At 42.1% G+C, this 16,109-nt stretch overlaps 1 protein-coding gene across 3 annotated transcripts; it reads right to left on the reverse strand.

The window, feature by feature from the left end:
• Positions 1–1,176: 1,176 nt before the first annotated feature.
• On the reverse strand, positions 1,177–15,349 carry LOC114788415 (kinesin-1 heavy chain). Of its 3 annotated transcripts, none has more exons than XM_028976970.1 (26): positions 14,951–15,349; positions 9,468–9,555; positions 9,300–9,373; positions 8,860–8,964; positions 8,538–8,586; positions 8,281–8,336; positions 8,077–8,164; positions 7,696–7,820; positions 7,520–7,624; positions 7,270–7,415; positions 6,908–7,056; positions 6,522–6,721; positions 6,321–6,389; positions 6,024–6,230; positions 5,662–5,805; positions 5,324–5,509; positions 4,909–5,026; positions 4,759–4,814; positions 3,962–4,071; positions 3,681–3,782; positions 3,528–3,588; positions 3,342–3,413; positions 3,112–3,216; positions 2,605–2,815; positions 2,297–2,423; positions 1,177–1,735 (listed from the first exon to the last, which is right to left on the reverse strand). In XM_028976970.1, the coding sequence occupies exons 1-26, from the start codon at positions 15,074–15,076 to the stop codon at positions 1,729–1,731; spliced, it is 2,886 nt and encodes a 961-aa protein (XP_028832803.1). In that variant the 5' UTR covers positions 15,077–15,349; the 3' UTR covers positions 1,177–1,728. The 3 variants fall into 3 exon arrangements, with proteins under 3 accessions (XP_028832803.1, XP_028832804.1, XP_028832801.1); XM_028976971.1 differs by having other exon boundaries at positions 1,177–1,732; positions 5,324–5,512; XM_028976968.1 differs by having other exon boundaries at positions 5,324–5,512.
• Between the last annotated feature and the right edge of the window lie 760 nt (positions 15,350–16,109).

Raw genomic sequence — 16,109 nt, forward strand, 5'->3', positions numbered from 1 at the left:
TCAGGAGTGGAGTTGAGAAACCTGCTGTCATTTTGAGATATTTTGCACAATATTAACTTCTTAGTAATGCAGTGGTAACTTTTGTAAACAACTTCCTGTCCCAGCTTTCTACCAAAGGGAACTGTTACCTTTACCAGTACGGGTTACATGTATATGAAAACTAAAACCTCAGCGTGTCCTGGCCACCAAACCCTAGTGAAAGGACCGCTGCTTTGGGTGATGGTAGAGTTTTTTTTGTTTTTTAATTCCTGGAAGAAAGAATTCAAAAAGCACCTGACAGGTATTGCATGTTGTGAAACTTGCAGTATAACCATTTAAAGTGCTTCAGTTCACACTCCTTGTGCAAGCAAAGGAGGAATTCTCATCATGACAATCAGGCTGATGATCAATACTAGCTCAAAATTAAATTAAATCCTAATTCTATTGATGATCAATCAGTATTGCATTTACGCGTGGTTTAGAGGTCCCGTGCTACACTAAGAATGGTTGAAATAATAAATGACAGAACATGTAGAAAAGTACCCCACAAAATAATTAGAAATGATGATTAGAAATAGTTTACAAAAAAGGCTTCAATATCTTCAAAATCCCAACATCCATTTCAGTGCACTGGCACCATCACCACATACTCAAAACCAAAATGCCACCCTTGCTCATCTGACTTGCTGATCAGTGGTAAGGGCGTGGCAAAACAACTTCAACACAATAAAAGCACTCTTTTGGTTCTGTCAAGCAAGTCAATGAAAATGCCACACACAACACGCAAAAGGAAAAAACATGCAAACAAATACATGGGAAAAAGTTGGTCTTAACTGAAAAATGGACATGTAAGAGTTAAAACTTTAAAACCTCTAAAATCAAGAGTGGTAAAGACCTGTTGCGAAAAGGCCATTTAAGTTAATGAGTAGAGAAAAGCTGGGACAGGACACTACAGCATCTTCCGAATACTCCTGTCCTGGTCTAGAAATGTCCTTAAAGTCTACCCTCCGCTCTTTACGTTCAAAGCATTTTAGTTACAGGAGAAACACCTCTTCTCACTACTTCATAAAATCACGAGCATAGCTCTGTGGACAGGAGACAAAGGGGACCATGAACAAAACCTTCCAGAATTTTAAATCCCTTCACCTTTGGACCCCCTCCCATCAGAATTCACATGCAGAAACATTCTCTTATACGTTTTTTTTGGTTGTACAATGAAAACTGTGGTGCTGGATTCCCATTAAGCCATTCCAAATGATCAGATTCAGACTCATCACAGGTGAGTTTCAGCAGTTATGAGCCAAGCTGGGAGGACCCTGTTCTGTTCAGGCTCAGTGGGTGGAGCCTGCGTGATCAATCTCCCTCTGGCATGATCAGGTAGGTGAATCGTTCAGGTGTGATTAAGTGAGCTTGAAATCGAGTGCTGAAGGAGCATCTTGTTTCCACACAGATGTGCTTATTGTGTCCTTCCTGACCAACTGTGAACCAGGGTGCTGATTATTCATTTACAAGCGCCAACATTAACATTATACTTCAGATCAGGTAAAAGTCAGTTGGAATTAAATAATCTCTAAAATATTTTTTTCTTTTTCTGAAAGAAACAGTGAGGGGAAAATGAAACTGTACAAATTATGATATTCAAAACTGCTCCTGTGCACCCACATGAGTGGGATAATGTAAATGGAATGAAAGCTTTCCAATGGTGGTATCTTCAGTTTCATCTTGGAGCCCATCCCTTGCATCCAATCTTCAGCTGCTGAGAAACAAAAAAATTAAATCATGATGACAATCTGGGAACATTATCAATTTTAACATAATAAGAATACATTTTATTTCAAGGTGCCTTTCTAAAATCCAATGTAGTCTTCAGAATAAAAAAAAAAAAAAAAATAGAATATCAGAACATTACGTATAATATGACAACAATTAAAATCTGTGTTTAAGTGAGTAAATCCATTTAAACAATAGTTCTGAGCCTTAGCCTAAATAAGGGAAGAGAATCTAAACTCCTAATGGCACGAGTTCCACAGCCAAGGAGCAGAGCGACTGAAAGCTCTGTTCTCCATGGTGATAAGACGGGCAGAAGAAACAATATGATGAGTGGCAGAGGAAGATCTGAGAGTGGCGATATGAAGCAGGTCACACAGAGGGGCAACCAATGAAGCTTCTTGAGAACTAGGATAATGTATTGGCTTGTGGGAGTATCACCCAAGATGCAGAATTTGGAAGTTGGAGTTTGCAGAGAAACTTATTGGGGAGACCAAAATGAAGATAACTGCAATCAATTCAAGAGGTGTCATGCAGACACGACACTCACTTTTTTTCCTGCTTGCCTCCACCTCCCCAAACTGATTGGCTGTTCTGATGGAAGCCACCTCCACCGCGCACAACATTGGGTTGAGTGGGAGACGCCACGTGGGGCTGGCCTGGCCGGACAGGCTTAGCTGGAGAGGAACAGATGATACATTGATAAGCATCAATAAAACATCACTAGAGCTTAAAGATTGGAATTTAGTTAGGGTTATTGGTATACAATTTGTGTTAACTTAAGGAAGTGAAACGTGTAATATACATCACATCCTCACAAATAACTGTGTGTGAGAAAGTGTGGAAAATGACATTCACCGATCTGTGCCGAGTGGCCTCTGCTGGTCCTGGTTTTGATGGCCTCTTTGATGCGGTCCACTTCCTGCTGGTAGCGTTTGCGGTCACGCACCGCATTCTCTTTGGCCTCCTTCAGTGCAGATTCCAGAGCCTTCACTCGCTCCGCTGTCGCCCGCAGGCGCTTCTCCAGTTTAGGCAGCTCACAGCGCAGGTCTGCATTATCACGCACCAGCTATCAGACAAAAGGAAGGGGGGACAAACATGAAGAATTACATGGAAATGGAGTCCAACATAAAGCTCCGACATAAGTGAAAAAGGCAGAATCATAATTCCTACTGGTGACAGAGGAGACTAACAATACAAAACTGATTTTTCAAAAGGTGGGAAAAACACCAACACTAGAGGAAAATCCAAATTTGAATGACTTAATGGCTTTCCAGTTCCTAAGTGCACTTTTCTAATAACCTTGCAAGGGAATAGTTATAACACTCCCTTCTATAAGGTGTCTCCCTTCTGTAAGGAACCGACCTGCTTGTGGACCTTGGTGAGCTGTTCTAGATTGTTCTCCAGAAAAGAGATCTTCTGCTTCTGAGCAGCACTGCCTCCTGTGTCATCCGAGTCCATCTCTGCACTCTAAACAAATCACACAAACGTATTCATAATCAGGGAGAATACAGAGGCAATATGGAAGTCATGGGATCGATTAAATACCTTTACACTATGCAGAAACATTCTCTCCGTTGCATAAAACTCAGTACCTTTTTAACTCGAGTTGCCAGGTCCTGAACAAAGAGCTTCCTGAGGTTGTGCAAAGTCTGGAGTTCTTTTGCCTTTGAAAGACAGATACACTTTTGACTTATTTCTCAACTCAGAAGTGATTTTGACAAACATGCACTAGTGTGAAAACCTAAAACATGGTGAACTGCTCTGTATTGACAACTTACCACAGTCTCCTCCAGACCTTTCAGATCCTGTCTGGCCTGCTCCCTACGGTCCTGCATCACCCTGCAGACAAGCATGCATGGATTCATTTACAAAATCTTTGTAGGAGCAGAGGGATCAGTGGTTGTCATCAAGTTTGTTTGAAAGTAACATACGTGAGATCATGAAGCTTGCGGCTTTTCTCCTGGTCAGTGGATTTCAGCTTCTCATGCTCCACTCTGAGACGCTCTTGTTCAAGCATGATCTTCTGATTTAGACTGAAAATCCAGTCGGGGTGGAAAACGGTTTAGTTTGTACTGTATCAATAACATGATTTGTTAATCTGAAACCAGTATGCAGTAAGCCACTGTTTAACTATTAAGAGTGGTCTAGAGTGTGAGCTTGGTGATCTAGATTTTAATTTTGTTCATGCAGTTTATGAAGTGTGTGCACTCACTCCTGGAGTTCTGTGATGAGTTTCTCCTTCTTGTCCAGCTCATCTCTCAAGCTGCTGATCTGTTTCTGATGAGTCTCTCTGTGGCTCTGGATCTGTTTCTCCACAGCCTCCTAAAATCATCATCAGTAGTGGAATGCTTTAGTCTGTATTTTGCATGTTATTATGCATAACCAGTGTCAAGTTGTAAAAAAAAAAAACCAGGGGGGATAGTGATGAGGTATCATGGTGATGAGGTTAAACTCAATGAAAGTCACGTTTTACGACGTTACCTTTAAATATGTGTGGTGAACCTGCCGATTATTGTCCCTGTTGCCTTTTGTAGTGAAACAGGAAATTTATGGGACAATATTATTATTATTATTTAAGAGGCTTTGCTACGCAGGAAAATTCTCATATAAAGACACATTAATACAAACTAGTTTAAGAACTAGTTTTTGTGGCACACTTAGCATCTGCCTATATGCACATTATTTGCGCATGCCTTCTCACCTCACGGTATTTTACTCAAAAGGCCTATGCATTCATTGATAAACTAGTACAATGGGCGGAATGTTCGTTTTTAGAAGGGGGATGGTTTTGACTTTATTTCAGGGGGGATGACACCCCCCTCAACTGGAGTACTGGACATAGCTAATTGGGGGGAAAGTATGATGCTCATTGTCTATGAGACATGCATGACAAATGCATGATTGATATTTAAATGGGCAAGACAAGAAAGTGTTTCTTCTGTGTGGGGTTACAGTCAAGACAACAATGAGAGCCAATTATTTCCTCTACACAATTGGATCTATTCTTACCTTGACTTCATTTGCAGACTGAATCTCATTCTCCTTCTCCATGGCATGGACTTTCTCTGCATGAATATTGAGAGAAGACAAAAATGGCTTAACCAGTTGTAGCCTGCAGGACTAAACTGCAGTTTGTTTTGTGTGCATTTGGGAACTCACCCTGAGCACTGAGCTTCACCAGCTCCTCATTGAGCGAGTCCACATTCTCCTCCAGCTGTCTTTTCTTCAGCTCAACGTTCTGCAGGTACTCAGTCAGAGACTTAATCTTAGCTTCATGCTGAAAGAAAGACAAAACAAGACCAGAAAGAAGTTAATAGGTGAGAAAAAGGAATTTTGCAAACCCGGGTGAAAACTTTTAATAAGACCTTTAAGACTCTTGTAAGATTTAAAATGAACTTTGATTAAATATTGACTCCGCCCCTTCCCAGGTACCAAGCCCATATGGGTTGTACACAGGTTCCAGGTATTTTAACACTCGCATTTTACTGTCTTCAGGTAGCATGTGGAACCATGAAGATCCCAATCACAACCAGCTACTTTATTAAGATGTGTTACATTTACTGTAACTTCAGACCTGCGATATGCGAAGCTGACAGGCAGCAAGCTCCTTCTCATTCTCGTCCATCTTCTTGTTGCTCTCTGACTGGGTGCTCTCCAGCTGCTTGCAGCGCTTGACCATAGTCTTCACCTCAGACTTGAGCTTACTGATGTAGAGACGGGCGACTGTGAACTCCTCATCAATCAGGCCACTGCTCTCATGCTGCTGCAGAAGACAAAGAGCTTTCTCACCAACTGATGGGGAAAATGTCTTTGAGCTCAGACCCACACCAGATATTATACAAACGCCATTTAAAGAACTCAAATTTTGGAGATCACCATGCTTTGACCCCAACATCAGCACTGATGTTTTACCTTGACATCATTGCTGCCCACAGCAATGCCAATCTCGGCCAGATCCTTTAGGAGTGAAGACATCATCTCAGTCACCCTCTTCTTCTGGTGGTTGGTCATCTCCTTCAGCTTCTGGAGCTCAGAGTCTATAGACGTCAAAATGGTCTGAGAAAGACAGGACAAAGAGAATTAAAAACAAATCCACGACAGACACATACACACTATTCTGTGGCTGCAGCTAGCTTTCAGGTCTTATATGGTGTCAGTGAAAGTTTCAAATCTGGCCTGGCCGATTGCTCCAGAGTACTGGTTTAGGAATGAAAGGTATGCCATGGATCTGCTCCCTGCCAATTCCCTCTTTAACGGTCTTGCTGCTTCCTCACCGATTTTTGGTTCAGCTCTTCACTGAGAGCCTCGAACTCCTTGCTCTTGTCCTCCACCTCCTGGCTCTTCTGGTCATAGTTAACAGCAAGCTCCTCCAGGGCTTGCAGAACCTCCTTCACCTCTTCTTTGGATGCCTCATTCTCCAGCTGGAGACGCATCAGCTCAGCTTGCAGGTTGTCATGGTCTCGCCTCGAGGATGCCAGCAGCTACGACACACACAGAGAAAATGAGGACAATACATTGACACAATTGTGCAAGCAATCATATACAAGACAACAGAACACAAGCAGGCGTACCTCTTCCTGATCCAGCATCTGCTGCTTGAGTTTCTCCACAAGCTGAGACTGTTGGTTGATCTCATCGTCCTACAGAGGAACAGGAAATGAAAAAATTGTGATAAACACATACATCTGTTTTAATGAGCTGGATTTATTCATGTTAACATGAATCAGCTATAGAGCAGCAATGTTGTGATTGTGTGTAGTTTGTGCCCTAACCTTGTCATCAAGTTGCTTGTAGAGTTTAGTCAGCTCCACCTCACACTTCTCCTTCTCCACATCAGTGAAACGATTGCCTAGTACCCCAGGCACGCTGGGCAGTCCAGGGGTGGAGGCGGGCTTATCATTCAACGCGTTATCCAGAGCCTCAACATTCGCCTTCTCCTTATCGTACTGCTCCTCCACAGGAACAGTTTCGCCTGTGACAAAACATGTTCTCATTTAGAATTGCCCACAATTATCTAAAATATTAAATAAAAATGCATTAATTTTTTTAGGTGTATGTCTGCGTGAGAGAGACTTGTCAATGTAAATATAAGCATGTGTGGCAGTAGACATGCACACAAGCACAGACGTTTATGCAAGAGTGTCTGAGTAAATCTCACCATTCCTCCAACGGTTCAGCTCGTTCTCCAACCAGGTAATGGTGTTCCGTAGGGTCTTGTTTCTCTCTTTCTCCTTCTCATATTTCTTCTTCCACTGTTCTGCTGTTAGCTCCACATTCACACAAACTGTATTCTTAATAGTCTTTGCTCTGAAAGCACACGGATACAAACATTTTACTATCAATATAGAATAGAACAATCAGCTATACTCTGTAATAATCGACTTTGGTTGTATTACACTCATTTTTGCACAAAAAACATTGCGTGAGCTGATGCTCTTCCACACATTTAATGACCTGGATTACATCTACCAAAAAAATGTAAATACTGCAGAATTATAACAGTAAGTGCATGTTTCTAACCTCTGTCCAAACATGAGAGTGGACTTGGTCTCAGCCTCATTGAATGATGACGGGGAGCAGCAGATGACTATTGTGGTCCTGCAATTCCCACCTAAAGAGTCCTGGAGGATCCGAGTCATCTTGCTGTCTCTGTATGGTACATAGATCTGACAGACAGAATAAAAAAGTGTGTAATACAGTGTTTCCATTGTTCAGGCAGTGTTCAGTAACCAAACCACACAGTCAATGTCCGCACGTGTGTGACACTTACAGAGCCTTCAGCCAATGCTGAGATGACATTTCCGAGTGATGACAGGGACTTGTTGATGTTTTTGGCTTCATCAAGAACAGCTCCCTCTGCACCAGTCTTACTGACCTGAGAACACAAGCATTAATAAACAGAGGACACACACAAAAAGAAAACATGCTGATACACTGGCCACATACCTTCTCACTTCCAGCAAGGTCAACCAAGTAGAGTTTGCCACTGAGTTTCTGTTCAGTCTGTGTGTTCTCCTGCTTCACGTTAATCAGGAAGATACTGTGACTTCTGGAGCTGTGCTCATTCATGTCTGCAACACACACACACACACAGGCAATCAACTGAACCATCTGAGAATGTCTGAATAGGAATTCACAGATTACAGAGAATGTCTGGGAGCTACTGCTTCCTTTTTGGACGTATCAAAGAACCAAGCATCTTAAAAGGTATTGTATATTGTAATGCTCCCCACTATGAAAATGCTTCACTATTTTCTATGAAGAATTAGGTATGATTGACCCATGAATGTAAAATCTGGGCATGTGGGTGGAATCTGTTATGCTTACTTGTCACTGCTACATGTCTGTTGGACTTCCCCTCATCAATGGTGTCCATAACTTCATCTGGACTGCAAACAAACCTCTCTGTACATCCCTAAATAATCCAAAAAGAAACACATTATCATGAGCACTTCCATTCACATTCAAGGCTTTCACTTACATCTTTCCAAACTGTAAAATTTTGTGAAACATACAAAACTTCCAACTCACCTTGACATATGGAACCCTGTTCTTGTCTTCATGTACTGACAAGTTTGTCTTTGACACTATGATTATTAAGCAAATAAGAGATTAAAATCACACACACTGTCAAAGGTACAATTTAATGTTTCACATTCAAGCAAGCCATAGGGTAATAGGGTGAAGTAATAAACTATGCAGCGAGAACAAATATAGCTAAGCATAACATAGTGATCGGTAGTAATGGTACATTGAACAAGAGAATGATTTGAAATGAGTGAACTCACCGTCCAAAAGATCCCGGATCTTATCCAGATAAATCTCAAAGTATGACACCTGCAAAAGATGTAAGGACCTTCTGTCAGACTACACTGCACATATACTCAGAAAATTCAGAGGGGCTTTGATACGAGACCCTTTCATGTGAAGGGTTCTCTGATAGTTAGAAGAAAAAATTCAAACACACACTATACACAAAGGAGACATTTTATATATCTGTACAAACACTGATGGGTTTCTGAGCCTGCAGAATTATGGACAGGTCTATATCACGTCACGTCTATGTAAGGCGGGTAAGGGGTTGCTGCAGTGGTAGTTGGGTGTACTTACTTTGATATGAAACTCCAGGTTCTCATCCATGGAGTAGATGTAGTTAAAAATATCCTGCACTATCCTGGGGATGATTCCCATACAATCTGTGTCATGGAGATTTCCCTGTTGAACAGAGCCAAGCGAATAAACAAGTAAAAAGAAAGACATGTATTGCAGAATAACTTTATACAGATAGGATTCAAATACGATGTACAGTAGAACGGGGTAAAAGTGGAATAAAATTGTCAGACTTTTTTCCTGACACGTTTCACTGGACAGACATTAACAGTACACAAACTAGAGTAAAACTTTGGAAAGGCTTTGTGTACAATCCAATAAAGGTTTTTTTTATAAAACTTTAATGTTGTTTAATATTGTCATCAAACCCACGGGTCTAAAATTTCCATTGCAAAAGGTGCGAGTGCCCGCTGAACATAAATATATTTTTAGATACACACCTCCATTGTGTGAGTTTTGCCTGAAGACGTTTGACCATAGGCAAATATGGTACCATTGTACCCCTCCAGAACATCTAGTAAAGAGAAAAAATATAGATATTTGGTGATCATGTTCATGTATGTATGCATTATTTTTTTAAGAGTGTAAGATTGGCGTCAAGAACAAACCTTTCACAATCTTCTGAGCGCAGGAATTGTATACTTGCTCCTGTGTGGTGTTGGACTGGAGCACACGATCAAACACATAGGGTTTACCCTGAGGACGACAGACCACATATAATCTCATAAAGATATTCAGTGCCCCACAAAGTAAAGCAAATATGTTGATCCTGAACAGATGCATCATGTGCAATGCCACGCCCTAAACCTCAGGATGCTTGCCCTCCATGACTACCTAAGCAATCAGAACAACACAGCCGTAGAATTTTGTGATTTATTTCAGATGACGGTCACCTGATGCCAGCATTTGATCTGTTGGTCATGTCTCAATGCAGAAGTGCTATTAATAGAGTCCATCCTGGCATTTTCACAGACACTTTATAATGCCTGTGCCACTGTTTAAAAGGTTAATCTTACAAAAACAATTGGGAGAGGCAGGGTTACGTGCTCTAAATCACCAGTACACAAAAATTCAGTCTCTGTGCTAAGACGTGGAATCACTAATTGTTATTTGACCATAACCTGCGATATATATATATAATTTGGAATAAACTCTGTGATTGTGCACCACCGTTTTATCCTGTCATCGTCATGACATGCTTCATGTTATTACCAGAAGATCAACTGAATTTGCAAACTATGCAATTTTTGAAATCTAATGTATTGTCTAAAAAATAAACTGAGTTCAGTGCTCCTGCACAATTTGACAGTCAACAATTCACCTTTTGTCTGATTTTTCTCACAGATGAAGAGCAATTCTCAAAAACCAAGCAAGACAATTTACAGTGGCTAAAGACTTAAACGAGACTGAAAGATTAATATATTTACATTTACATTTACATTTACGGCATTTGGCAGACGCCCTTATCCAGAGCGACTTACAACGTGCTTTCAAGTTACCATCGATGAAGAGATCAATTCCGGTTCACTAGGACCCCAACTATGAATACATCTATTTAATTCACTCTGTTGTAGATTCTGTACACAAAGTTTGACAAGAAAATTACAATTTAATCTAAATATTCTTTAAAGAGGAAGGTCTTGAGCTGTCGTTTGAAGGTGCTCAGTGACTGAGCTGTTCTGACCTCGAGGGGAAGTTCATTCCACCACCGAGGGGCCAAGACGGAGAAGAGTCTAGATGAATGTTTTCCTTTTACCTTCAGAGATGGAGGGACCAGGCGAGCAGTACTGGAGGCTCGGAGTATACAAGGTGCAGTGCGAGGTGTAATAAGGGCTGTGAGGTAGGATGGTGCTACTCCATGTTTGGCTTTGTAGGCCAGCATCAGTATTTTGAACCTGATGCGTGCAGCTACTGGGAGCCAGTGAAGGGAACGTAGCAGAGGGGTGGTATGGGAGAATTTGGGGAAGGTTGAAGATCAGTCGTGCTGCTGCATTTTGTATGAGTTGTAGAGGTCGGATGGTACATAGTGGTAGGCCAGCTAGAAGGGAGTTGCAGTAGTCCAGTCGTGAGATTACTAAGGACTGAACCAGTAGTTGGGTGGCCTGGGTTGACAGGTAAGGGCGGATTCGTCTGATATTGTAGAGAAGGAATCTACATGAGCGGGAAAGATTGCTGATGTGAGTTGAGAAGGAGAGTTGGTTGTCTATTGTTACGCCAAGGTTGCGGGCTGTTGCAGAAGGAGAGAGCTGCGAGTTGTCTAGGTAAATAGCAAGATCCTGATGTGGTGAAGAATCTGCTGGAATGAATATTAGTTCAGTTTTGGTGGGATTGAGTTGGAGGTGATGGGGAATATATCTATGCTAATGGAAAAAAGGTGGTCAATACATTCGCAAATCAATCAAGTAAAACCATGTAGCAAATTTATAGATCATGAAGATACAAAAAAGCAAAAAGGGACATGCTACTGCAGACAAAATTATTTCTGCTTTTGTTGTTGGATTGGACTGTGTATGAGGAGATCTTCCTCCCATGCGACTGAGACTGTAATGGACGTGTGAATAATTCACACTTGCCTGAATCTCCAAGGACACACCGTATACACGACTTCACTAATGCACACAAAACACACATTTAGACCAGCATAAACAAAATGTAGGCTGGGCTCATGTTCATATTTACCGATGTCCTACACACCCTCTGCAGTGAGTTAGTAATGGATGGATGGACTCCATTTTAGACAAAAACAACTATAGAGTACGACTACTCGTGCCATTACAGATGCCTGACATTATGGAGGTAAATCTCTCACTCAGAAGTGTTCTGTAGACACCAAACAGAAGGGCCACATGCTGGTTGTTATCCAGCTACATCAAACACAGACCTGCCCTTGTCCCCAGGCATAGCAGCAACACCTCTTCCTCCTCCTTTCACACCAAGCTGGGAAAGGTGACATGATATTACAGAAGCAGACAGTGCTACTCAGGGATGTCTACAACAGCACTTATCAGACAAGTCACAGCTACGGTTTAACGTGGAACAAATACATTTTCTAAAAAAAAAGTGGAAGTCATCATCATATCTGGTCCAAGAGGCTTACATGGTGCATCTCATTTATTGGTGGAACAGCTGGTTGCTAGGACGGTTCCAGTAGGGATTACCCAGAGGGCTCAGAGGCACAGACCAGTAGAAAAACAGGCTCTTTAAAAGAGGAAAGCATGAACACACACACACACACACACACAGCCGCACAAAATAAAGCAGCAGGCAACTCCCTTCCTGCACAGCCAGTTCATACAGAGAACCTGTCAGCCACACTGGGAGAAAGGCAGGGTTACGTGCTCTAAATCACCAGTACACAACAGCGTAGTGACACGTCTCCCCTTCAAACAAGCAACCTAGGTACAGCCAGAAAACAAAGCATGCCACAATGGATCAGTCTTCACGTCAGGTTAATGTGACTGTTGAGCATGAAATTCAGAAAACGCCTGCATTAAATTCAAAGTATTTTAATGAAGATAGAGCTTAAACATCCACAGAACACAAATGCTTGTCGTCTTTAGCTCAAAAAACACAAGAACAATGCCAGACATAGCAGCTCATGGTAATTAGGGGGTCCAAGTAAACAACACAAACAGGTTTTCATAAAGTACATCTACATGGTATGGAGAATTGACGTATTTCAGTTGTCTAGTTGTTTAAAAAAAATTATCATATATTAGACAATACTGATATAAGAATGATTGTGTGTAAAGTCCTTCTGCTCCCTGAAACATCATTAACAAAAGTGCCATGGAAGTACAAAAATAATTAAAATTATTTGCAACCAGCAAAAAAATTAGTAGGAATGACAACATTTTTCCGTTCACTCAGAAACTGCCTATTACTGAGTTGGTGTTACAAAAATACATTTAAAAAAATGGAAATGCACACAGATGGTCACAATATATCCACATTACATACAAAACTAAATTTATGTTATACAGTGCAGTTGCATGTTTCCATTGTGACTTCCATGCAGAGGATTACGCCTGGCCTCAAATTACTGTTCAATTCACAACGGTCACTGTCACAAAGCAGCATTACATATTTTCTGTATTTATTTTGAGTATCTCAGGAAGAACCTTAACGTTTCATTCCACGGAACAAATATGTCTTAAAATCCCGACAGATGACGAGCTCGCAGGGCTGGGCCTACAGTATGAGGTCACCGACAACACTGTTCCAATCTTAGGCCAAGGCCTGGGCAGGAAATTAGATCATGCTATTAATGATGGGAAAGGCGTACCCGGCCACAACCACTCGCTCACATCTTACAGCCTATGTGGAAGCAATACATGGCTGCAGAATTGTGCACATGCAGCTCAAAGTCTCTTACAGAGTCTTTAAAAAAAGACCTGGGAATTGAGATTATTTCAGACCTATGCCATTTCTCTGACACAATCCGACTTCATAGGGAGAGATGCAAAATATCAACTTTAAACTGCCTGAAGAATAATTAACATTTCTCCTTTCCCAAATGGATTTTGGAGTATTTTCCCTTAGGAGATTACAAATGCCCAGAACATCACACTGAAGATCATATGCCTTTCACAGGACCTGTCTAAATACACCCAGTCTGAATACGACCATTGTTTAAAACAAGACTCTTGCTCTTGGGGTGTCTTTTTACAAGCATAGTGCAATTATTTTTGTACGCACATATAAAGGTGTGTTTTTTTTAAATCAGCTGACATGAAGCAGAAAGAAATTACTTTTGCGCATGGGTTACTAATCAAATGCATGCTAAACACAGAAGCATGCAGAGTAAATACATTGCACATCAGAACGCTGAGACACGTTTTCAATAAAGGCGATTAAAGTACACCACACATCCACATTTTCTCCAACGGGTCTGGAAGGGCGATGCCCTTCCCCGCATTCACCACCTTGCAGAATCCTCTGCATCAATAATCAGAAACGAATCTGCCAGATACCATTCAAGGTTTACTGCTCTCGGGCTTCCATTATTTGATGAAACGGCACATTTATTCTACATGTTCGCGAAGTTCCTGTGCACAAATGCTCATTATTTTGTTAGCGGTGCCCGACGTAGCAAAAAATGACAACAACCGATTGGAAGGTCAACGTGGGATGAGCCCTTACCTCAGACAACTAGCAGATATGCTAACGACAAAGGAATTAAGTAAAAGAAATAAATTTGAAATAAAAAATGGACGTAACATTAAGGAGCTAATTTGGCACTCCAGCGTGCGCGACTGTGCCATTATTAGTGATTAAAAAAAAAAACTTAAAACAATGGCGAAATACTGCGTGTGTCATCTTCTGTTAGCCACAGCCCCGGCCGGTTAGCTATCAGCAGCTAGCATCACATTCGTTTATTAAACAGTATTTCTGGGGCTGCTGTTCGAGGACGGTCCACGTCCGCGGGACAGCTGAGTTGAGTCCCTGCGGACAAGTGCCATTGTCATCGCTCGGCGACTGTTCCCGCACCCAAAGAGACTTTTAGCATTTTTTTGTAGCGCGCCTATGCAAGAACCCCAATTTCACCAACTTGCTCATTTGACATGACGTGGCAAATAAATGAATGACAAAGGACCCGTGCATTCCGAGTCGCTCGTTATTTAGCTAAAAGTTAGCCGGCCAACCCTGTTAGGGTCGTGCGAAATGGTGTTGTGGCAAAATATGACTCCCCGCCGGAAATTCTCTTTCGCACCCCACTGCCAAAAAAACACGACCTGCCCATCACCGATGGCAAGAGACTAACTTTATGAGACAGATGTAAAGACCCTCGCTGCATTTATATGTATTTATCTGTCACACCCCACTGCTATATATATATATATATATATGGGTGGGTGTCCTTTTTGCCACTCAAGGTACGAAGGAGAGTGGAGACTGAAAAAGAAACCCAATCTAAACTCACTTGTGGGGGTAATAAATGAATTGGTCTGGCTTCAGAAACGAACGACGACACATATTTCCTACGGGGAGTGCGACGTCGGCACAACACCGACTCAGCCCGGCTCTGACAAGCCCGTAGGCCGGTCTGGTGAAAAGAAGTCACCGATTAGACAAAAAGACAATAACTTACCGCGACGACAACAGTATCTTCCCCTTGAAATTTGGGTATGTACTTGTCACCTCTGGTCACCTCGGAACTGTTCAGGGGCCTAAATCGGCACATGACTTTTATACTGCACTCCGCCGGGTCCGCCATCTTCCGCGGATCTCGTATGGGGAACCTCACAGCACCAACACCGGGCCGTCGGCAGCTGCAGCGGACGCGGACGTGAAGGTCGGTGAGCGACGCCTCGCTGCCCCTTTCTGCCAACCGCGGCAAGCGGATCGCCCCGGGCCGAGGGCCGCGTCCGTGGTGAAAGTCCGCTTTCTTGGGAGGCGGACAGGAATCACTTCCTCTTCAACATGGCAGCCATGGTGCCGGGCGGCGGATCTCGGTCCGACTGCCCCCCCTCCACGCGCCCCCGAGTGTCTCATGCCAGGGATGACGTCACCACCACCCTGCCCACACCCGCTGGCAGGCTTACCTATGGACGGGCGTTTCAGTCCAATCACACGAGGGTCCCATAATATCATAGTACTTTTTCAGATGTTTACGTCTCTGACTAAGAGTTTGCATAATAATTGCGGTCAATATTTTGGGAGAAATAAAATGATTATCTATTGCCAAAAAGTGACAGTTTATAGATTTCACATGAATCTATGTCTCCATGTCTGTCGGTGTAAAAAAACTGTCCTTCTTATACACTCACCACAGTTGTCATGTATAATTTAATACATATGTAATACAATGAAGCAATGGTTAAAATGTCTCAATTTATGTACAGGTATACATTATATAATGAAATTATTTTTTTTTAGTTACATACAGTACAGGTCAAAAGTTTGGACACACCTTCTTATTCAATGTGTTTTCTTTATATTCATGACAATTTACATTGGTAGATTCTCACTGAAGGCATCAAAACTATGAATGAACACGTGTGGAGTTATGTACTTAGCAAAAAGTGGAGACCTGACCTCCACAGTCACCAGACTTGAACCCAATCGAGATGGTTTGGGGTGAGCTGGACCGCAGAGTGAAGGCAAAGGGGCCAACAAGTGCTAAACACCTCTGGGAACTCCTTCAAGAATACTTGAAAACCATTTCAGGTGAACCTCTTGAAGCTCATCGAGAGAATGCCAAGAGTATTGCTTTGCACAATCAGAGCAAAGGGTGGCTATTTTGAAGA

This window comes from Denticeps clupeoides, chromosome 4 (assembly GCF_900700375.1).
Source record: "Denticeps clupeoides chromosome 4, fDenClu1.1, whole genome shotgun sequence".
Lineage (NCBI taxonomy): Eukaryota > Metazoa > Chordata > Actinopteri > Clupeiformes > Denticipitidae > Denticeps > Denticeps clupeoides.

What these genes read in the sequence shown, in the direction of transcription:
- LOC114788415 (XM_028976968.1), bottom strand. Translation starts at nt 15,076, where the DNA reads ATGGCGGACCCGGCGGAGTGCAGTATAAAAGTCATGTGCCGATTTAGG. An exon ending in CGCAAGCTTCATGATCTCAC is followed by an intron (nt 3,589 to 3,680) that starts GTATGTTACTTT and finishes GCTTGTCTGCAG; the next exon opens with GGTGATGCAGGACCGTAGGG. An exon ending in TCACCAAGGTCCACAAGCAG is followed by an intron (nt 2,816 to 3,111) that starts GTCGGTTCCTTA and finishes TTTGTCTGATAG; the next exon opens with CTGGTGCGTGATAATGCAGA.